At 44.5% G+C, this 23909-nt stretch overlaps 1 protein-coding gene across 1 annotated transcript; it reads left to right on the forward strand.

Moving 5' to 3' along the window:
* The first annotated feature begins 3396 nt into the window (after positions 1–3396).
* Positions 3397–16637, forward strand: LOC309547242 (serine/arginine-rich splicing factor 3-like). The gene is made up of 6 exons (XM_082247064.1): positions 3397–3544; positions 8573–8780; positions 9385–9519; positions 12555–12593; positions 15889–15975; positions 16433–16637. Exons 2-6 carry the CDS (start codon positions 8575–8577, stop codon positions 16458–16460), a joined length of 495 nt encoding a protein of 164 aa, XP_082103190.1. The 5' UTR covers positions 3397–3544; positions 8573–8574; the 3' UTR covers positions 16461–16637.
* The last annotated feature ends 7272 nt before the right edge of the window (positions 16638–23909 follow it).

Raw genomic sequence — 23909 nt, forward strand, 5'->3', positions numbered from 1 at the left:
GACAGGAATGTAAGGGGGTACTGGGGATGAGGACAGGAGTGTAAAGGCGGAAGGGAGGTGATATAAAGGGGGCTAAGGACAGGAATGCAGAGGGGGGCTGAGGACAGAAATGTGAAGGAGGAGGGGCATGATATAAAGGGGAATAAGGATAGGAATGTAAAGGGGGGGGTGATGACAAGGATGTGAGGGGAGGAGGGGGGATATGAAGGTGGGCTGAAGACAGGCAGGTGATGTGCAGGGGGGACTAAGAACACTATTGTAATGACAGGATTGTGATGTAAAGGATATGAGCCTAGCTTTATAACATTGTTACCTGTGTTCTGCATGTAGGCAGCCCATTGATTTAATTTTGTGTAATTAGGTTGGCCAGTGTAGTGGTCAGGTAGGTCTCTGTAGGTGTCCAGTATAGTAATCAGGTAGGTTAGTGCAGGTAACAGGTAGATCTGTGTAGTGTTCAGTGTAATTGTCAGGTAGGTTTGTGTAGTGGTCAGGTAGGTCTGTGTAGTGGTCAGGAAGGTCCATGTAGGTGTCAGTATAGAGATTAGGTAGGTCAGTGTAGTGATCAGGTTGGTTAGTGCAAGAATAACGTAGGTTAGTGTAGGAATAAGATAGCTCAGTGTAGGTGTCTGTATAGTGGTCAGGTAGGTCTGTGTAGTGGTCAGCTAGGTCAGTGTAGTGGTCTAGTATATTTGTGTAGGGGACGCAAATTACTTAACTTGCCCCGAGTGCTGACAACCCACGCTACGCCACTGGGCAGCGTATACACTCCTGTACATGCTATAATGACTAGACATTGTTTGCCCGCCCGCCAGTAACCAAAAACATGGCTGCCTCCAAGGCGGTGACAACTAGCAGGCAGACGAACAATCTCCACTCATTATAGCATGTACCGGAGTGTACAGGCTGCCGGTGTTCTGTGAAAACACCAAGTGGTTGAAATCTCCAATTATTTTCGGTGCACAGTCACAGATAGTGACGTTGTTAAAGTTCTTGGCAAGTTGGAGTTTTTGGCAGAACACTGGCAGACCCTGCCAGAACTTCAGAGCTTTGTGCTAGAACTGAGGGTTCCCGTAATGAGGTCATCACAGCTCTGACCAATCACACAGCCAGGGCACGCGAACCCGGAAGAAAGACCAGGGGAAGATGTCAGCCCTCTCATCAGAGACAGCTTGCTATGAGAGCTTTGTTCTAAGGTAAGTATTCCATAATGTGCTAGTATGTGATGTATACTAGGACATTATTCAAGTGCCTTACAGGTGTTTTTTTTTTTTTAACCACTTGCCGACCGCCGCCCGACTATATACGGCGGCGATCAGCCCCTCCCAGGCAAAGTGACATACTGGTACGTCACTAGCCTGGGAGCAAATAGGGGGTGAGCACGCGCCGCCAGAGGCGCGCTCCCGCCCCCGCTCGTACCAGAGGAAGCCCGCGCGTGTGACCGGCGGACCCGATGTCCGCCGGTCACTCGCGATCGTCGGGCAGAGAGGGAGAAAGGCAGGCAGCTAATGTAAACAAGCCGCCTGTCATTCTCCCCTGTGTAAAAGCACAGATCACTCAGTCCTGCTATGTAGGACCGTTGATCTGTGCTATTACACCACTAGCCACATCCAATGACAGTTAGAAGCACGCCCCTAGGGACACACTTAACCCCTCCCTCTCCAATAAAGTTAACCCCTTCCCTCCCAGTGTCATTTTTACAGTAACAGTGCATATGTATAGCACTGATTACTGTAGTAATGTCACTGGTACCCCCAAAAGTGTCAAAAATGTCAGTCAAGGGTCTGATCTGTCCGCCGCAATGTCTCAGTACCGCAAAAAAAAAATTGCAGATCGCCGCCATTACGCGTTAAAAAAAAAACAACAAAAATGACAAAAATCTTTCCCTTAGTTAGTAAATGCAATAACTTTTGCGCAAACCAATCAAAATACGCTTATTGTGATTTTCTTTACCAAACATTTATATGTAGCAGAAAACAAATTGGCCAAAATTTAAAAAAAATTTTGATTTTTACTTTTTTTTGGGGGGAATTTCATATAAAAAAATGTGAAAAATATTGTTATTTTTGCAAAATTGTCGCTTTTTTTTTTTATTATAGCGCATGATCAAAAAATCGCACAGGTGATCAAATACCACCAAAAGAAAGCTCTGTTTGTGGGAAAAAAAGGACGTCAAATTCGTTTGGGTACAGCGCTGCACGACCGCGCAATTGTCCGTTAAAGTCACGCAGTGCCGAATCGCAAAATACCCCCTGGTCAGGAAGGGGGTAAAATCTTCCGGGGCTTAAGTGGTTCACAGCCACGGTTTACAACTGCTTTAGAGTGCTACCCTAACAGTTCATATTCCTGATATGTGCCTGCTGTAACGTACTTGTATGAGAAAGTCTCCTTTTCTCTTTGTATTGCTTCCTTTATGTAAAATCCCTGGTGTCCCTGCGAGTCCCTCTGCTTTCCTAGTAAAAACTGACCACACTAGGCAGGAGAGCACACTGTGGTCAGTTCCCTAGCTATGCCAGAAACTCAGCATGAACTCCTCCAATGATCAAACCTTTCCTGCCCCCCCCCCCCCCCCCGCACAGCCATTTACTGTGCTGCTGCTTCTCCTCTCCCCAGCTTTTATGCAGCCGAGAACAGTGGGAATGTGATCATCTATTACAAAAGGGAAAAAAAGGTATTTATAATGTTTTTTCTTATATCTATACACAAAAGTTTCGACCTTTCATTTCTATTTTAAACGGAATTTGTTGTTTTTACATGGTGCACTTTAAGCACATCAAAAACTCACAAAAATGTAGATGCACATGTGTAAGATGTCCGCATGGGTGTTTTATCAGATTACCCGTCATAGCGATTGCGCAGTAAGGGTTTTTTGGTTCGAACGTCACTTCCGTTGCACAATATGATGGGTGGAACACCAGCTTTCAATGGAGCCAGTTCACACATGTCCAATGCGGTTTTGAAAAGGGTCCTGTGCATTTTTGGGCCCGATTTAGGTGCGAATTAAGGCAAAATTTTGCACCCAAATCCCACCAGAACCAGTGAACAGAAACGAACAAGACACCAGACTGCAAACCGCAGATAGATGTGAACCCAGCCTTCAAGAGGTTTCCTCAGAATTTGAATTATGTGCACCATCCTTCCCTAGGATAAAGTGCAGTACAAAGAAAAAACATAAATCATCTAACGTGAAGAATTAGCGAACAATAAACTCATTTTATTTTGTACATATTTTACGTCCAAGGTCATAGGGACCCCTGCAACCATTTTCTTTCATTTCAATCTAAAAACACCCATTCCCTTAACAAACATGGCCGCCGCACCTTTCCACGCCCCGTTCTTACCCGCCAGAGTGGGCGCGTCTAGGCGGCCTTCCTTTTTTTTTGCCTCGCTGGTATTGGCGGATCTTAGTTGACGTCAGCCGTGGGTTGTAAGAGACACAAGTTCTCCTGTGCTCGCGAGCCATTTTGTGCCTGGCTTACCACGAGCGGGAAGGCTTACAGACTGGAGTCCAGAGCGAGCTACGGATCCCGGGCCCCCTACGAAAGCGGTAAATAACGATGAGGGGGGAAACAAAAACCTCCACATACGGCCTGATAGCACCGTGCTCTATGTACGTTCTGCGGTGGCGGGCCTGGCGTAGTATTGAGGGATGAGCGTGAGTGTGTGTGTGGGGACAAAGGCAGACCGCCATTTTGTTTTCTGAGCGGGAAGAGGTGTGTAATGGCTCCTCATTTCCCTCTATGCTTTACCTCAAGAAATCTTTATTAACAGCCATGAGGTTTTTTTTTTTTTTTTAAAAAAAGCTTTAAATGCTGGCTATGCGCTATACAGGTCTTAGCTACCGAAGCCTAATTCATTCATTCACTATGGAGGCAACCGCATAGTGGGATTGTACAGTGTGTGTGGGGTCAGCCATGTATGGGGGGGGGGGGGGGTGCGCTCCATTATACCAGAGATGGGGGGATTAGCTGCCTTTCTCTCTTTATTTCCCTCCAGGTGATTTTTATATATATATATATATATATATATATATATATATATATAATTCGTGTTATAATAATGTGTATGTATGTATGTGTGTGTGTATGTGTGTGTGTGTGTGTGTGTGTGTGTGTATATATATATATATATATATATATATATATATATATATATATATATATTGTGTGCTTTGTGGTGGGGCTTCCTCCATTATACCAGATATGGGGGGATTAGCTGCCTTTCTCTTTCCCTCCCAGGATATATATATATATATATATATATATATATATATATATATATATATATATATATTCATTCCTGTGTTATAATAATTGTAGATATGTGTATATATACTATTTTTTTTTTTTGTTAGTGCAGTGGTAGGTTTTCTTTCCTAATAATTGCCCAGTCATTGCTCTTCATTCATTGCTTCTGTTCATGTGTAATGTGCTCTTAGATCTTCATGAGGAGGAGGAAGTGTCCTGGGTGTCTCCTCATTGCTTTAGTAGCTGTGGCCTCTGCCACCATTACACACATTCAAAGCAATAAAGCCAGATTATGACTGCACAATCCACAATCTGTCCTATGGAGCATACACTATACAATCTCTGATCCATTGATTTAAACCTCATCCATGTCCCTGCCTGGAGTTTGCATCCCCCCCATGCCTGTGTGGGTTTCCTCTGTGGGTACTCCAATTTTTTGTTCCTCCCACACTGCAAAGACATGCTGGTAGGTTACCTGGTAATGTAAATTGGGCCCTAGTAGATATATGAATGTTAGGATCTTAGATTGTAAGCTCCTTGAGGGCAGGGACTGATGCAGGGTTTCCCAAAGACTTTATTGGGTTATTCATAAATTTTTTTTTTTTTTTTTTTTCGGACCAGCTTTCTGAAAGCACGCCAAAGATGCAGTTTACATCTTCGGTGCTCTTTCAGAATGTGCATGCCCCATTAGTTAATGGGAAACCACAGGTACGCCTAGGCTGTAGCCGAACTGCAGTGTGAAACTGGCCTGAGGGCCCATTCATGCCAGAAACTGCAGGTCTTCTGCACATTTTCTTTTTTGCTTTTTCATGCACAATTGCATGCTTTTGATGTGCATTAATACACAGTATGTATATAGCATCAACAGTTTGTCATGCTCTTTTTACGTGTTTACATGCAATTGCTGCACCGGTTTTGCACAAAGCAGCCCTTTCCTCTATTCTGGTCCCTCCCTTTTGCTGAGTGCCCCCATAGCAAGCAGATTGCTATGGTGGCTCCTGAGCCACTACTGTGTCCATTCACGCTCCCTCTTTCCTCATTGGCTCTCTGGGTGTGATTGACAGTAGTGGTAGCCAGTGGCTCCCAGTGCGGTCTCATTCAATGAGGGAGAGTCCCTGAAGATCCAAGGCTCTTGTGCACATCGCTGGATCGAGGTGGGATTCTGGTAAGTATGAAGGGGGAGCTGTACAGTGAAGGTTTTTTACCTTCAAGCTTAGAATGCATGAAGGTAAAAAACCCTTGAGCCTTTACAACCTAATGTATTTACAGACATTTACCGTGTCTAAATCAGCCCTTCTCATCCTGGGCTCTGTGAAACCTTATGCTGCCCATAGATTTTTCTTTCGAATCATGGAAAGCTCACCACACACTGCAATCTCCTTTTGATCCACTAAGTAGTACATGGGCATGTCCGTTTGGATGCAAATTGGATAGATTATATAAATCTTTATCAAGTAGATTTGATAACTGTGAAGTTGATTGTATGGCCAGATTGTAACACGCGTGATTAACCAAAAGGAAGATAGTACAATCTTATTCTGTAGTATACGGCCAGTTTTATTTACCACGTCTGTGCATGTAAAATCCAATCACTGAAGATGGGATTGTAGTGAGATTCTTGACCCCTGACACACCAGGTAGGGCCTAGTGCTACAGCAGCTTTAACAAGATTCTCTGGGGACGTGTGGGGTTTTTTTTTTTTTTTTTGTTCACTGGGAGCTGCAGAGGTTTGTTGGGGGATGGGAACCTCTCCCTTATTACATCATTGTATTGTTTCCTATGAGGGGGAGGGAATGGAGAAAATGGTGGTGGTTTTTTTGTGGTCATTCAGATAAGAGGCAGGTCCTTTGCCTTCCATTGTTCTTTCCTCACTGGTCCTGTGTGTGGTCCCATTTTAAAAGGCTTTTGATGAGCCGTTTTTCAGAACCTGTGGGACTCTTTCACACTTGTGTAGTTTACCTTTATGACCATGTTTTATGTAAGAACACCCATGCTTGGGATAAACCATTGTAACATTCCCCATAATGCGTATGTAGAATGTATCTTCTGTGCTTTTAAGTATGTTAATGGAATTTACTAACCAAGGCAGAAGCAGTCTAGGTTTTCCATGGTGCGGATGTACCGAAACCCATTGGACTGCTTGATACATGGGTTTTTGTGCTTTGGTTTCTTCAGGCTTAATTTGTATAAACTCATTCTGTGTGCCTAGATTTTTTTTTTTTTCTCAGATTTATATGGAGCTTAAAGCGGGCCACTTTCTTCTGCAAAGCTGCATCCCTCCAAATCCATACCAGACCCGAATTTACCTGGCAATTTTTTATTGGTACATTTAGCTGTCAGCAGGGAACCCAGCTGACAGCTGAGTCATGGTTAGTAAGGAGACGGTGGCCAGCTTCCTGGCCTGCTCCTTAACCGTACATAATAAACAGTGTTTTTAAGGTGTGCAATTTGCTGCCAGGGGAAAAAGTCCCCGACCCTTTCCAAAAACTCACCGGTTTAAAACCGCATGGATGTGAAAATATACCATAGGAAACCATGTTAAATGACTGTACTGCATTTCTGCAAAACAGGAAAATACACAAAGCGCATAGGTGTGTATGTAGGTTAACTCTAATGCCCCATAACACGATCAGACCAATCAGGTCCGCCTGCCAGTTTTTTTTTTTTTTCTTCTTTTAGGCTGACCTGATCGGGCCAACCATTCTCTATGGAGAGGCTGATGTCAGCGGAGGTGTGTCATCTGATCGAAATGTTCAGCTTAAAACAGACGGATGGCGATGCGTTCATCTGTCCAGCGGGTCAGATGAAAACCGACATGCTGTCCATTTTCATCCAATCTCCCCATAGATGAGAGCAGGACTCTTGACAGGTCCATCTCTGCACAGTGAGCGGATCCGACCTGTGAGAAAGGGGCCTAAGCCTGGTGATATTGCATACTTGGTGTTGCTGAGCTTCCTGCCTAAGCATTGTGCCGGTGTTCCCTGAAAAAACCATACCCGTAAAAATTCCATACCCTCATCACTTCCGGTGCACCTATGTCATTGAACAGTTGAGATTACTAGTGCGCATGCTCGGAGGGTATGGAATTTTCACGGTAGTGTGTGTAACGTTACACCGCCTCAGATGTTGCGGCGGTTACATTAAAACAGCTCGGCTGCAACATGTCATCTCCGCTCCTATCCCTGTCACTTCCCTGATCTCGGCTACTAAATGTAAGAGCGGCGGCGGGTGTATGAAAATATAAATCACGGAGCCGAGATCTGTCATTTAGATTTCATACACCCGCCGCTGCTTTTACATTTAGTAGCCGAGATCAGGGAAGTGACAGGGATAGAAGCGGAGATGACTCATATTGCAGTCGAGCTGTTTTAATGTAACCGCCGCAACAGTTGATGCGGTGTAACATTACACACACTACCGTCAAAATTCCATACCCTCCTAGCATGCGCACTTGTAAGCTCCTCAGCTGTTCAATGACGTATCCGGAGCTGTGAGCATGCGCACTGCTACACTGCTCACCTGTTCCAGTAAGTTTCTGACAGGAAGTGATGTGGGTATGGAATTTTCACGAGGTATGGTTTTCTAACCTTACACCGGTCACACAGGCAGGTGCAATGACCAAGCCTGTTAACAATGTAGGTTTGATGTCATTGAACACAGAGCTGCCAGCCACTATACCCAGATAACAGGTGCCAAGACCATATACCTGCGGTTTAACAGGCTCGTTGTCACGAAGTTGGCTGTGCAGGAGACGGCCACCTTTGCTGTACGGGGTTGGAAAAATGCTCACTCTGGGCAGCATCTGGCACTGCCCTGCTCAAAAATACTTAAAATGGTGGTGATCCTTATAGTCTAAGGCCAGCCATACACAGTTTGAATTCCTGCTAAACCGGCCAAGATTGCCGGTAATGGGCAGGCTGAATGTACCAAGTTGATCGATCCCCTGTCAGCACTGTCTGTGCACAAAAAATCAGCACCCTGTATGGCCCACCTAATAAATCCGCAATTGTTTAATGATCTCCTTTTATACCTGTAAAGAGGCAATTAATCACCAGTAGTTTGTAATACCCCTGATAACCCTCCATACAAAAATGTAATCAGGTATAACTGCTAGTCTCATTCATGAAAATCAATGTAAACGTTTTAATTGCACTCAATCTTGGTAAGTGAGACTAAAACTCAGCCCAGTAGCTGTACTATCGGTGTACTCTAATTGAGATATATATATTTTTCTTTGATCGTGCTGATTTACTGAAGCATCATACTCTGTACATTCTGAAATCGAAAACGTGGCAATAACTATCTTTGATATACTGTCTTTTTTACAGCCATGCATCGTGACTCTTGTCCGCTAGACTGCAAAGTCTATGTAGGAAATCTTGGAAACAATGGAAATAAAACAGAACTTGAGCGGGCTTTTGGCTACTATGGACCTCTTCGTAGTGTGTGGGTTGCCAGGAATCCCCCTGGCTTTGCATTCGTAGAATTTGAAGATCCTAGAGATGCAGCAGATGCAGTTAGAGAGCTTGATGGACGGTAATTTCCTTCACTTGCTTTTCAAAATGGTTAATCTATGTTGATTATCATGTGTAGTAATGTCTTGATTGCACGTGTCCACAATGTTTAGATGTAGGATTTTGGCTTTTTTTTTTTTTTCTGAAATAAAGGAACAGTTGCTGTCTAAGTAGGATATAACCGATGTAAGCATTCCGCTGGGGAAAAACTATAGATTTATTTATATATATATATATATATATATATATATATATATATATATATATATATATATATATATATATATATATATATTGGGCTTGCTGACTTTGTATAAAGTACATACAAATACCTAGAGGAAAAGAGATGCTAAGCATTACTCTTGCTTCCGCATGGAAAGCACCTCGTGCTCAGAATGTTTAGGTGTGCTAATAAGCATTTTCTGGGTTGATGGGTTTGACTTGGTCAAACTAACTCTTCCACCCTGGAAATGCATGGTAGAGCATGTAGGCATTCTGGGTATCTAAAATGCAGGCACATTTGGGGTGCTTGTGATGTGCTAAATATAAAGTTTTAAGGAGAGGGCACAGGTCTGCTTGTCTAAGTTTAAACATGCATACTAACAAATGTGTTGCTTTTATCTCAGGACAATGTGTGGGTGTCGCGTTAGGGTTGAATTATCGAATGGGGAAAAGCGAAGCCGGAATCGTGGTCCTCCGCCATCTTGGAATAGGAGGCCTAGGGATGATTACCGTAGGAGGAGTCCTCCTCCAAGACGCAGGTATTGTACCACATTTTGATGTTACTTAGTGTATATAATAAAGGTGTGTCTTTGTTTTTAACTTTGTAAGAGCAAGTCCTATCTCTTGCGAAACAGTTTCTGTTAATGCTGTTTGTGTTTAAATGCTGCAATCCATTGAGTGCTGTGCCAGTTACCCATGCCTTAAGCTTGCTTACATTTGTTCCTTGCTTTACCTAGACATTTGTCACTTCTGAAATGACCTATGTGACTAGGTGAAACAAATTATCACATTTTTGCTTAAGTAAGCAGAAATCCTCTTGATTTAACTTTTAACTTTTTATTTGTACTATAAATACACTTCTCCATTACATCTCTAATTCTTTATACCAGCTTTGGTTTGCAAAATTTTTATTTGTAATGAAAACCTCCTGGTTTTGTTCTGTGTACTTCATAAGTGCCACTGTGTGGGAAACATTATAGTGCATTTGGTCTCTGCAGAGAGCACAGGAAGGTGTTTCTCCTTCACCAGATTGCACAGGGGTACGTGCCTTGTTGCCACCCCTGTAATTCAGGCTTGGCTGTGTAGTAGATCTGCCAAGATCACTTTGCATCAAAGTGGCTTTAACATGAGTCACTGGGTTGACTGTAGGGAGGAGAGATGCTATTCTTTTGATGGATCTTCCCCTTCAGAAATCATACCCTGATCCTATATGCAGCTCTTCATGATCTGCATGGAGGGATTTTCTGTAGATGGAGACATTGGCAAAACCAGAATTTTTTTTTTGGATTGCTGCTTGCTTTTACAGTCTAATGAATGTAAGGATGCAAAGGGGCCTATTTATAAAGAGGCAAAGTCAAAACGTCTCCACCTAATTTTATGTGGGGGGAAAAAAAACTGCCATTATTTCACAGCTTTACATTACCATACAGTTGCTTTGAAATCCACTCCTATTCGATATCAGCCTTTCCATAAAGCAGTACTTTTCATTTTCTTTATTACCTTTTGCAGTTTCTCTCCCACCTCCCAAATTATTTTTTTCCCCATTTTACCTCCTTTTCTTTGCTTTCTTTTGGTTTTTGGTCCTTGATAAATTAAGACATTTGTGGTGAAATACGGCAGATTGGGGGGGGGGAGGAATTGCATTTCTATTTTTTTTTTTTTTTTTTTTTATAAATGGGCCCTTAATTTAATAAATTCTGTAATCAGAGGAACATTTTAGCAGGAGATGGGAGAAGACAAGTAGCACACTTCAGTGTTGGCTATTTTATCCCCCTTTATGCTGCAAGCATATAGATTTTAGGGCCCCTTCACACTGGTGTCACGGTAGAATAGGTTACTGCGGTGAATGTCACTGCCCAGCAGGACTTGCACTACCATTTTTATTTAGATTGCCACACTTGTGCTGAATCTTTCAGTGCATCTGTTGTAAATCGCACACACATGGCATGTGCTGAAACGTTAAAGCTACAGGTGCATTAAAGTATACCATCAGCCTTTTCAAAATTAGGTTGCTTTGATGCAGGTTACCTTAATGCACAAAATGCATTGCTTTATGCATCATGTGAAAGGGGCCCTTAATGCACTAGATGACTAATTGTCAGAAGTGTAATTTAGAGTCAAAATTAGTGTGCAACTTTTGTCTTGGTCAGGTCCATCTAGTTTTCATGCTTGCTTATGTCAGACTCATCAATTTTATTATTTTTTTTATTTAATTTGTAGTTTGAAATGAATAGTTGCAAAATAAGTTTTTAAGTATACCCCATCAGTTAAAAGTAGGTAGTTATACTGATGGTTTGTTTTTTGTTTGTTTTTTTGTTTGTATTTCTTTTGTGTGTGCTTTTGGTCCATCTAATAAAAATGAAACCCGTTACAGAGTCACCATCATGTCTCTTCTCACCACCCTCTGGGTCTACATTAGCCAGTCAACTAGCCCTTTCAGCGTCATGTGACCAGCGCGCCCCATTCAGCTTGGCTGGTGTCGTATCACATGACCCAGGCATGGCCAGTCATCAGGTTGCACCGCCCTTTGGTTCCCGAGCATGCTGTCCACTCAGCCTTCCTCCTCTCCAACCTTAACCAAAACTCGACAGCAGCCCACCTTCAGCGCCCACACATTACCGGCCAGTCTGCACAGCTGTTAACTTTGACAAAATGTCTTCACAACAACTGCAGCGCCAGCCTACGGCTAACCAAAAAAAGCAGGAAAAACCACAACATCCCCCTTCGCAAACCATCTAAATTCAACGCAACACCTGGCAAAACTTATCTACAAATTCTACTTGGCCACCTGTCCGGCATCTTCGCCATTTCTAGCTTGTTGAAACCCCAAAAACTAGTAAGTTTTTTTCCTGCTTATACAGAGTTTCTGCTGGTTTAAGTTAGACTTTAAGCAGCTTTTGTAAGAAGGTAATTTTTTATTTTTTTCTACTTTGCTCAATCTAAGGCTGGCTGGGCATAAACTTGAAGGTAAATTGCTTAAAATCTTTGGAGCTTTTATGGGTGATAGACATTTTTTTATAATTTAATCTGGGCCAGTGTATGAGCTGTACATATTGGCTGTCCTGGCACTAGGTTTTGGAAGTAATCTATCATCTTTAAATGTTTGGTATTCATTACTAACCCACCATTCAATTTAGCTAACAAAAATTTTGAGACTAATAGGTTGCTGAAATAGATTAACATTCCCTGAATCAGATTTGCTACTTTTTTTTTTTTCACTTCAAATTTCCCATATTTTGCAAGTGCATACTGCGTGCACATTTTGTCTACTATGGCCACCCCGGGGTTGCATGATTGAAGGATTTTTTTTTTTTTTCCAAGCCAGTCAAATGGTGTTCAGATTAAACAGTCCACAGCTAGCAGGCTGACAAGTATGAGCATCTTAGTGGAAGTTAAATATTTGACGACTATTTAATTTTCCATTTCCAGTTTCTCTTCCCAACCTTCTAGGTGGTAGCGATGGTTAATATTGTACGTAGGTATAAATTGCTTTGGTCTTCACTGAGCGGACTTAGGTAAATTCCTATGTTCTGCATCAACAACTAAACTTATTTTTTTTTTCCTTTTGCACTAGATCTCCAAGGAGAAGGAGCTTTTCCCGTAGCCGTAGCAGGTGAGGTTCTTATCTTGTACTAGTGTGTCTTAATGCATCCTTATCGAGGCAAATATTGCTTATATTCAGGATTATAAATTCTAATAAAATTGTCTGCATTACATGTCAAAGTATCACTATATAGTGGTTTTGATCAAGCAACTTTTTAATGCTAAAAAATGAATGCCTTTTTTCTTAAGCCTGGTACACCCGGTCTGAATAGCAACTGGTTCAACAGAAACCAGCCGACATTCAGCCTGTGTGTACGCTAGCCTGCCTTACAGAAGCATGCCCAAAGGGCATGCTGGAAAACCAGCATCTGACCGTTGTGTTCTAATGGGGGGCGGGCCAGTCCCTCTCTGTCAGCGCAATAGCTCAACATTGGAACGTTGGTACAGCAAGCTCCTTCCAAGTTCCTCTGGTTTCTTTTTTGTTCAGCCTCCTGGGTTGAATGAAAATAAAACTGATGTTGTACCAGGGTTAACAGTTCGGTTCGGTCCAGCTTGTTTGAGTGTGATAAGATGCATAAAAAAAGATAACTGGCGTTGGAAACCTCAGATTTAGATATGCTGGCTGGAAAAAGTGTGCTAATCAGCAGAAGGCAGGTAGCACAAGCTCCACATCCATTGTGCGTTTGGGTTTTTTTTATATGGGTGGCGGGAGAGATGCCCACCCCCCCCATCCACCCTCACTTCGATTTATGCCTTTGGAGGACTGGAGCGACCTCTGACATCCCTTCTGGTTCTCGGGCAGATTTATTTTTTTTCTTCTTTAGGCTACATTCACACCTGAGCGTAGCGTTTTCGCACGTTTTTTACCGCGATTTTTGTGCAGGCGTTTTTAGGTTGAATAGAAACCAATGGAACGCCTGTAATCTGCCCAAAAAGAAGCTCATGTACTTTTTTGAGCGTTTTGCTCAGTGTCAAAACGCTCAGAAGTGAACAGGGGCCATTGAAATGAATAGGATTTGTCTTGTTGGGCGTTTTGAGAGCTGATCCTAGAGCAGAAAAACGCCTACATGTGAACGGAGCCTTAAAGGTAAATGATAGATTAATAGAGGACCTGTTGTGCTTAACCTCTTGACCGGAAGGATTATCCCTCCTTACCACTTCCCGACCACCCGCCGCCTTTTTACTGCGGCAGGATTGCTCTCCTGCGCAAACCTATGTAGATCTACGTTGGTCGCGCGCGGGAAGCTACCCTGACAACCGCAATCGCTCCCCGCTGAGAGGACGGTCGGCTGTTGTAAACACAGCCAACCGTCCTTCTCCCTGGGCTGATCATAGAGCCCATGTAATCCTGCTATATAGGATCACATGTCTCTGGTCATCTCAGAAGCCATGCCCCCCCCCCAGTTAGAATCACTCCCCTAGGGTCACATTTAACCCCTTGATCACCTATACTGTTAACCCCTTCCCTGCCAGTGTCATTACAGTAGCGGTGCATATTTTTAGCACAGTTTACTGTAATGTCACTGGCGCCCCCAAAAGTGTCAAATGTCAGGTCCGATCTGTCCACTGCAATGTCTCAGTCCCGCAAAAAAAAAAAATCGCAGATCGCCCCCTTTACTTTAAAAAAACACCTTCTGGTCTTAAGTGGTTAATGACCAGGCCATTTTTTTTTGGGATTCGGCACTGCGTTCAACGGACAATTAAGCAATTGTGCGATGCTTTACCTAAATAAGTGTCATTTTATTGTGGTGATCTGCGATATTTAGCGGCATTGCAACATTGCGTCGGACAGCTCGGACCCCCTAACTGACACTTGGGGGTACCAGTGACATTACTACAGTAATCAGTGCTAAAAATATGCGCTGATACTGACAGGGAAGGGGTTAACCCAGGGGAGATCAAAAGGTTAAATGTGAGCCTAGGGGAGTGTTTTCTAACTGTATGGGGGGAAGGACCTGTGATCCTAAATAGGAGCATCACAGGTGCTCTGTGATCTCATTTCAGAGAACCGTCTGCAGTGTTTACAACAGTAGACCATCGCGCTCAACGGGGAGCATTCGTGCGTGCCCGACGGGGCAATCGTGACTGCCGGCTCTGCATCCCTGCTGCCTGGGGGGGGGCACACGCTCGCGAACCTCCATACAGTTTATCTGCTGGATTTTTGACTTGCCGTAAAATCCTTTTCTCAAGTTCATTGACGGGACGCAGTACCCACCCCTCTATTTTGAGTTGGGTTGGTGTTTTCTGACACTGCTTTGATACAAAACTTGCATCCTAAGCAGGAAGAGATGGTGTACCCTCCGTGACTGCCCATAGACGTAGCCAGAACTTTTTTCTGCCTAGTGTCCTACTCCTGTAGGGGGCAGTATTACCCTACTGATATGAATCGGAACTGCGTCCGTCAATGAACTTAACCACTTAAGCCCCGGAAGATTTCACCCCCTTCCTGACCAGGGCCTATTTTGCGTTTCGGCACTGTGTGACTCTAACGGACAATTGCAAAATTGAAAAATTTTACAAAAATAACAATATTTTTCACTTATATGAAATCCCCCCCCCCCCCCAAAATGTAATTTTTTTTTAACATTTTAGGCCAATTTGTTTTCTGCTACATAGGTTTGGTAAAAAAAAAAATCGCAAAAAACGTATTTTGATTGGTTTGCTCAAAAGTTATTGTGTTTACTAACTAAGGGAAAGATTTTTGTCATGATTTATTTTTTGAATAATGGCGGCGATCTGCATTTTTTTTTTTTTTGTGGGATTGTGGCGGACAGATCGGACCCTTGACTGACATTTTTGACACTTTTGGGGTTACCAGTGGACATTACAGTAATCAGTGCTATACATATGCACTGTTACTGTAAAAATGACACTGGCAGTGAAGGGGTTAACTTTATTTGAGAGGGAGGGGTTAAGTGTCCCTTGGGGCGTGATTCTTACTGTGATTGGATGTGTAACAGCACAGATTAACGGTCCTACATAGCAGGACCGTATGATCTGTGCTGTTATACGGGAGATTGACAGGCGACTTTGTTTATTTTCGTTCGCTGTGACTGATGATCGCGAGTGACCGGCAGACATCGGGTGCGCCCGTCACTCGTGTGCGGGGGGGGTCTGTGACCGAGCGGGAGCGCTCCTCCGGCGGTGCTCGCTCCCTAGACCCTCACAGGCTAGCGACGTAGACCTACGTCGCTTTGCCTGTGAGGGGCTGACTGCCGACGTAAATCGTCAGTCGGCAAGTGGTTAAGAAGTATTTTACAGTAAGTCAAAAATCCAGTTTTTAGTGAATACCTCTATGGGGTGTTTCTAAAAAAAAAAAAAAAAAATTTTTGTTTATGTAATCTTTGGTTTTTGCTTTCTTGTAGGTCCCTTTCTAGAGATCGTCGAAGAGAGAGATCTTTGTCCAGAGAAAGGAACCACAAACCATCACGTTCATTTTCTAGATCAAGAAGGTAATTTGTAGTGATACTGAAGTGCACAAACCTTAAGTAAAGATTACACACCACAAGATGCTCATCGATACTACTGCGAGAATTCCATTGTGCAGGCACTCAAAGCATCTACAATTTTGTGAGCAGTTGGCACTGAGATGCACCCTACTTTGCCCTGTGGCATGTGCTAGGCTTAAACAAAGGAGAAAAAAATTGCTTCTAGTAGACAATTGGCAGGCAAGGGGATTCGCATAGTTTTTTTTTTTTCTGTTTCTTGTAGTGACAGCAATGTAGGTTTCATTTTTGTACTGAAACATTTTGCTATACAAATTTTACTGTTTGAGGAAGCAAGGAGTGAACAGAGGACTGTTTCAGCTGTGCCTTCAAGTTGTGACATTACTGTAGACCTGCATCAATTTTTTTTTAACATGTTGCATTTTTTTGTTTTTGTAGTAATTTATTTTTCTTTCTCCTACAGTCGGTCCAGGTCAAACGAGAGAAAATAACATGGATGCCTTCAACTGTGTACAGATGATGGAAAGATTTTTTTGTTTTGACATGCTTTTTAAACTTTTTTTTATTAGGTGTTCACATTGTATTGTCTTGTAACAAGTGATGGAAAATGTGGTTCGATTATGTTTCCAGTCAGAAAAACTGGCAAATAAACATAACTTTATACTGTATGTTACAATTCAGTTTTTGTTGCCCCAACCTTGATATTTCTGTTATGCAGCTTAATTTTTACTTGAAACTTACCATACCCAAACATTGTAATAGCATAAAGCATTCTACTGTGCTTTCTGCCAGCTACATTGGTTTTGAGAGGTACATTGTTGCGTAGTAAGTTACAGGTCAGAGGAATGTCCTATACTAAAACCTAATAGTTTGGACTGAGTGTGAAATGTGTTGGAGCTTTACTGTAAGCATACTGAAATTCACATGTTATGTTGTGACTGAGTGAATTGGGTATGGCATCCCCCAAAATTCAACCTACAATTTAGCAAACCTTTTCAAATTTGTTCTCCCCATATATTCTGTTTCTTTGCCCTGCTATTTTCCTTCCCTCCATTGCATAAGTCTGCCCAAACATGTCTCTAGGGCTTATAAGGGGTTGTTGCTAGGGGTTTTTATTGCATACCACTATCTAAATGCAGGCTCTAAACACGATTGTACTAGGACATGTGCATGAATGTGCACATGCTAGAAATGGCGTGTATCACTTTAAAAAATACAGGGCTACTAGATGCTCGTCTATAGAATGTGATTTAATGTTTGGCCAGAAGCACTGAGCAGCTTTGGATTACCAATCCAGAGGATGACAAATCTGGGCCTTGCACCTAGTTACTTTAAACCTTAAATATGGCCCACTGTAGTCTATGCAGACACAATGTGAATATCCTGGTATTTAATAGTATGCTTTTTTTAAATGCTTCAGCTGTAAATCTTTGTGCTTTAGTGACTTTTTCCCTTCAATATAAGCATAAGGTTTTATGCCACCTTGCATTTGTTTGTTGCTTGTAATTTACAGCACGTTGTTCAGATTCCAGGCTCCCTTCCCCACCTTAATCTTTTAACCCCTGTTACTTGATTTTTTTTGGGGGGGGCAAGGATTAAAGTTTGGTTAAAATACTGTATACAGTGTATGGTTAATATGTTTTAGTATATCTCTGAACTAGTAATTTTGTCTAGGGAGGGAGCTGTTTAACGTGGTCACCCATGCTTTCCTAAGCTTTCTCTAATCAAAAGCATCGAAGTACAGCCTCCTCATGTCCTATGATAGGTGTTCCCTGAGGAGGAAGCCCCCCAGTGGTAGAGATTAGGGGACAGGTACCAGCCCATGTTGTGTTTAAATGATCCCATATTGTTAGGGGAGATTGACAGTGGGGATTCAGTCAGCCAAACCCTTTTGGGCTTTTTAGCACCAGGGTGCATAAGTCAAATTGTGGCCTGCCATTCTTTCTCAAAATGTGATCCACAGCTTGTCCTGCACATGAAGGTTCCAACTTATAATTCACATTAATGTGTTGGCTTGATAATACAGATACAGGCTGACAACCCTCCCCTCCTTCTTGGAGTGGCATAGTAGATTATAGAAAAGGTGAGGAGGTTTAGCATCCCAGGGGAAAAGTGTAAATTCATGCATTATTTGGAGAAAGTAAGTCTTGCATACTTTTATTGGGATCATATTTGGGAGAATAAAACTTGTCCTTTTCAATTTCTTAATCCTACCTAATCAGGTAAAATGTGGCCCATCCCCTGCTTTCATATCTTAATGGTCTGTAAAAAGGGGGGGGGGGGATTGGCCTTGTATAGATCCAATGGATTGGCAGTCGGTTTTATTCCTAAATACATAATGGGATTTAAAAGGGAAGGCATGTCCTATAGTAGGACTCTTTCACAAGATGTTAAGCTGTATAACTGATTTCACTAAACTGAAGTTAAATTCATGACACTGCTCCAGCTCTCATGAGGTTAGGCAGGGTTACATGGAGATTGCTGATGAGAAAGAGATTTTGGGGATTTTGTGGTAGATCATCACAAAGTGGCACATAATTGTAAAGTGGAATGAAAATGATAAATGGGTTTTCGCAAATATCTAAGTGTGACGTGTATTTGTGTTCAGACCCCTTTACTCTTGATACCCCTGACTAAAATCTAGTGGAACCAATTGCCTTCAAGTCACCTAATTGGTGCACCTGTGTGTAACCTATTAGTATAAATACAGCTGTTCTGTGAATCCCTCAGTTTTGTTAGAGAACCTTAGTAAACAAACCGCATAATGAAGGCCAAGGAACACACCAGACAGGTCAGGAATAAAGTTGTAGAGAAGTTTAAAGCAGGGTTGGGTAAAAAAAAAAAAAATCCCAAGCTTTGAACATCTTTTGGAACACTGTTAAATCTATCATCCGAAAATGAAAGTATGGCACAACTGCAAACCTACTAATACTTGGCCTTCCACCTAAACTGACAGGCTGGGCAAGGAGAGCATTAACCAGAGAAGTAGCCAAAAGGCCCATGGTAACTGGAGGCGCTGCAGAGATCCACAGCTCAGGTGGGAGAATCTGTCCACAGGTCAATTTAGTCCCGGGTCACATTAGTGTCATTCCAGACAGATTATGTGATTTGGAGCACACTGCTCAGAAAATGACATGTGATGTCTGCAATGCATATTCAGCCATACAGATTGTATGGCTGAATTTGCATCGCATTTAGACACCACACATCAGACCCTTTTTTGGGTCCGCAGCAGAATCTGATCACGTGGTTCACACCTATGCAGTCCGATTATGTCAACTGACAGTTCACACTACTTTGTATTGACACCACCCGCAGTTTGCATGTGCCAGCTTGAACTGCCTGCAATTTTGAATGTGATGCGAGAACCCGCAGTGGAGTCACAGGGTTCCCGCATCGCATATGTAAATTGGCAGTCTCGTGCACTCCACAAATCTGGCTTTTATGAAAGAGTGACAAGAAGAAAGCCATAAGCTTTGCAAGAAGCCACGTCGGACACAGCAAATGTGGAAGAAGGTGCTCTGGTCAGGTGAGACCAAAATGTAACGTTCTCTTACGTCGTCTGACAGTCGTTGCCCATTCAGTATGCCTTCACCATTGGGTAATGGCGCCCTCTGCAGGAGTAAGCTAGGCAGTGAAAAGATTTGGTTAAAAACTTTACACTAAGACACACCTCTAGGGGGGCTATCCCTCAGATGTTACCCTGAACCATACAATACTGTTCTCCAGTTTCTTGCTGCCTAGTGTCAGGAGAAGGTCTAGGTTTCCCAGCTGGGACCTTTGTCTGTTTGTTCTTTTTCTTTAAAAAATTTTTTATTTTCCTCACTCGCTAGTCAGGGGGGACTCTCCTGGAGGACTACAAGTGAAAACTGGGCTGGGCCTCGCACTGGAAAATCTAGATCCTTAAGGTGTCCCAGCCTGCCAGCGAGCGTGCGCAGGTTATTGGTACGCCCAGGCCTCGCCATGACTGTGCCCCTGTGGATGGGGACGAGCCTGCAGAGAGCCTCTCTTCGCCGGCATGTCTCAGCTCCAGAACGCCCTGTGTTGCAGCGTCACTTCCTGGCAGACGGCACTCCCACTCAGGATGGGAGGTGTTGCGGAGCCCGTGGTCCGGTGAGAGAAGCTACCCCTGTGTCCCTGGGACAGTCATGTGGGCCCACTCCTAGGGAGAAGGCAGAACTTGCGTTCTCTGCAGTTTCTCCCCTTCCCCCGCCGATATGGGCGGCCCCTACCTTCCTGCCCCTTTGGTGGTGCTCTGCGGTAACGCTGCCGGGTGTGGGGGCTTATTACGTTGCCCTGGAGCTGTCTGAGGGATCGCCGCGGTGGCCAGCGCCTAGGTTTTGCAGGATTTTGGCGCTGTTTGATTCGGCTGCCATTTTGGGTGAGGGCAGCATATCTTCCCTGTAAGGGCAGCAACCATTTTCTTGGCATTTGGCGCTGATGTGGGCGGCTGCCTAGTAAGGACAGTGGCCATTTTGTGAGTGCTTCTGTTCCCATTGAATCTAATAGGCATTCATATTGCTTCCTCTAGTGATGGAGGGCGTTTCTTCCTTCTACTGAAGCAGCTCGTGAGAGGGTCTGGTCATTTACACTGGGGCTGTTTTCTTCGGGTATAGGCGTTCATATTGCTTCCTCTAGTGATGGAGGGCGTTTCTTCCTTCTACTGCAGCAGCTCGTGAGGGTCTGGTCATTTACACTGGGGCTGGTTTCTTCGGGTATTTCACCCTAAAAACTGTGCTTTCCTGTTTTCTACATCATTTAAAAGGGGACTCCAAAGGCGGTGCAGATTTGCGGTGTTGGCCACTGAATTCACTTTTTCTCTGTCGCTCATTGACAGACGCAGTCCTTGATTAATATCAACTCGGGTTATACTGCCCTCTACAGGAGTAGGACTAGGCAGAAAAGAAAAACGTTCTGGCCACACCTTAGGGGCAGTCCCAGAGCGTATATCCCCTCTCTCTGCTACAGGAAGTCAGTTTTTTTTTTTTGTCTAGTTAGGAGTAAGGACCCAAGTTCCTTGCTGGGATCTTTGGTCCTGGCAAGATTTTTTAGAAATACTTTTTTAGGCAGCTTTTCTTCTCCAGTGTTCCTGTGAGATCTTCAAGCAAGTACGCTGAAACTGGGCGACGGGCTGGATGTTGAGATCCAGTGGTCACCCCAGTTCAGCCTGCGAGCGCGTGCAGGCCATAGCGCCGCGCTGGGTCGGCCGCGACAGTCCCACTGGACGGGCACTGACCCTGCGAGTTAAACGTCTCGCCTGGACGCCAATGACCAGCAGAGTCACGGCGTCCAGGTTGGTCGACAGCCCCCCCACTCCGGTGGAGAGGGGTTCTGTCAGGAGTTGGCGCCCGCCTGGTTCCGGTATGGTGAGTAAAATGTTCCCCCTCTCCCCCTGCCGGGTTTGTTGGTGGACGCGGGCCCCTCTCTGGGATGGATGGACGTGATCCTAAACAGATGTCATTTATCCCCCTTTTAAAAGCTTGGTTTGGGAGCTGACTATCTATAGTCACTATATGACACTGTAAGGGAGATGACTGTAGTCAGTGGCAGACTGCTAAAAGGCATTACTGTTGAGGTATAGAGGTGATAGTATCCTACCTGACACTATACAGGCCGATGCCTGGATACAGCATCCGCAGGTCGCTATCCTTCCATAAGCCGGTCACCTCCCGCAGGCCGCGGACTACCTCCCGCAGGCCGCACAGGCCAAGCGCACACCTCCCGCAGGCCGCTGCTACCTTGCACAAGCCGCCGCTATCCTCCACAGGCCGCCGCCATTTTCCCACAGATCGCACGGGGCCGCCATATTGGCGTAGCCTCGTGTCTCCAGCATGGGGGCGGCAATGTTTGAGGTGACCAAACACCTCGTGGAGTAATTGGGAGGTGCCGGAAGGCGTGTAAAGGGGCTGAGCCGCCTCCTTAACCCGGGAAAGCAGGCCAAAGACTTCCTGTCTGTAACAGACAGTGCTGGAAGCAGGTTGAATAGAAACTTCTTCTGAGCCATCAGGTGGTGAGCCTTGGGGTCTCTCTCTGTGGGGTCCAAAAGCAGGTAACACTGAGGGGCGCTGCTGCGCTGGGGGACTAAAGAAGAAAAAAAAGTTTTTTTTTTTTTTATTGCATTTTATTTTTCTTGGCAAGTGTCTTGTATAATCGTGGACCCTGCCACACATGTATCCCCACCTGATCCCCCTCGAGGTGGCTGCAGGACCCTCCAGTTCCTCAGAGTATTGATGCATTATCAGCAGTTTTGGAGTCTTTGGTATCCCGGGTGGAGATGGCCTGTCAGGAATGGGATCATCCGAAACGAATCCTTACTATTTCCAAACTCATTGCTAGACGCTATCCGTTTGAGGAATCCCTCATTAAAAAATGGACGGTACCACCAGTGGTGGATCCACCGATTTCCAGACTAAATAAAGCCACTGTTATCCCGTTGGAGGACGCTCTGTCCTTTAAGGATCCGGTGGATCGAAAAGTGGAAGCGGAATCCCGCACTGTTTTTTCCCTGATGGGGTCAACCTTTAGACCAGTGGTTGCCATTGGTTTAGTTTCACAAACATTGACAGAATGGGCAAAATTGCTACGCCATGACTTAAAGGGGAGAAGTATCCCCCCGGCAGCGTCTGATTTGATGGAGCAAATTATACAAGGACTACAGTTCGTCTGTGACGCAGCCCTGGATGCCACTCCCTTGTTAGGGCATGCATCGATGTCAGCTGTAGTCCTCAGACGTGTGCTGTGGTTAAAGTGTTGGTCGGCGGATCAAGGTTCCAAGAAAGCTTTGGCTAATCTCCCTTTTCAGGGGGATCGCCTATTTGGGGCCACCCTAGATGAGATCATAAAGGATGTCACTGGGGGCAAGAGCACTTTTCTCTTACGTCCTCCGACAGTCGCCGCCCCTTCATAATCTTCACCAATGGGTAATTGACCTTTGCTCCGCAGGAGTAGCTAGGCAACAAGATTTGTTAATATCAAAGCTTTTAGCATATCACACCCCTAGGGGGCGGTCCCCTCAGTCAATACCTCCCTGCTTCCAGCATTCTCAACTCAGTTTTCAATTGCCTAGCTTAGGAGTAGCTGGCTGTTCCTGTGCTGGGGCTTTCAGTCTCAGCCTTCTATCCTCTTTTTGATTTTATTTCAAGTGTTTTTCTCTTTCTTTTTTACTTAGCTGTTTTTTTCTCAGCATTAGTTTAGTTTTCTTCGGATGAAGATAGATCATGTGGAGCTGGGTCTCGGACTGGCCACCCTGGATCCCAGGGCTGAGAGCCAGGGGTTTCTCCAGCCTGCCATCGAGCGTTCAGCTCAGGTTTTCCCTGGTATATTGAACGACCCATCCCTGTTCGCTGCAGGGATGCTGCCTGTGAGGTGGCTACCTCACTGGACGCCATTTGCGGTTTCGCACCGCAATCCACTGCGTCCTGGCTGCGACACTCCCTGTCCTCAGTACAGCGGTTTGGTCGCTGGAGACGGCTCCCCACGCCATCCGGAATGGTAAGTAAAATTCTATGTGGGGACCTGTCTGTTTGGGTGTCAGTCTGTGACTGTGTGACCCACATGTCTGTGTGAGTGTGCTCCGTCAGATTCCTGTGTGGAATAGCTGCTTTTCTGTGGGCTGCGGGGGGGGGGGGGGCTCTCCCGCTCTGCTATGTGTACTGTATGGGCAGACTGGGCTCAGACATGCTGTGCGGCGGCCGCTGATGCGGTTTGCCATTGTTTTGGATAAAACTGTGGTAACCGGCCCTGTTTAATACAGTGGTGTTTTTTGGCGCCAAACGCTGCCATTTTAGTGGCGGTCGATCATGCAAGCACATGTCGGCGCCATTTTCTTGTTGCCTTAATTCCTCAGCCGAGCGGCCATGTTTGTGGAGCCTTCATAGGCTATATAGGTCGGTCAGTCATTGCATCACTTCCTTTTTCACTGGAACAGCGATCGGTGGCAG

The sequence above is a fragment of the Pelophylax lessonae genome (assembly GCF_965119305.1).
Source record: "Pelophylax lessonae genome assembly, chromosome: 2".
NCBI lineage: Eukaryota > Metazoa > Chordata > Amphibia > Anura > Ranidae > Pelophylax > Pelophylax lessonae.

Bases quoted from the DNA above. Each gene is read 5' to 3' on its own strand.
- LOC309547242 (XM_082247064.1), top strand. From the start codon at position 8,575: ATGCATCGTGACTCTTGTCCGCTAGACTGCAAAGTCTATGTAGGAAAT. The intron at 8,781-9,384 runs GTAATTTCCTTC...CTTTTATCTCAG, and splicing joins GTTAGAGAGCTTGATGGACG to GACAATGTGTGGGTGTCGCG. The intron at 15,976-16,432 runs GTAATTTGTAGT...TTTCTCCTACAG, and splicing joins TCATTTTCTAGATCAAGAAG to TCGGTCCAGGTCAAACGAGA.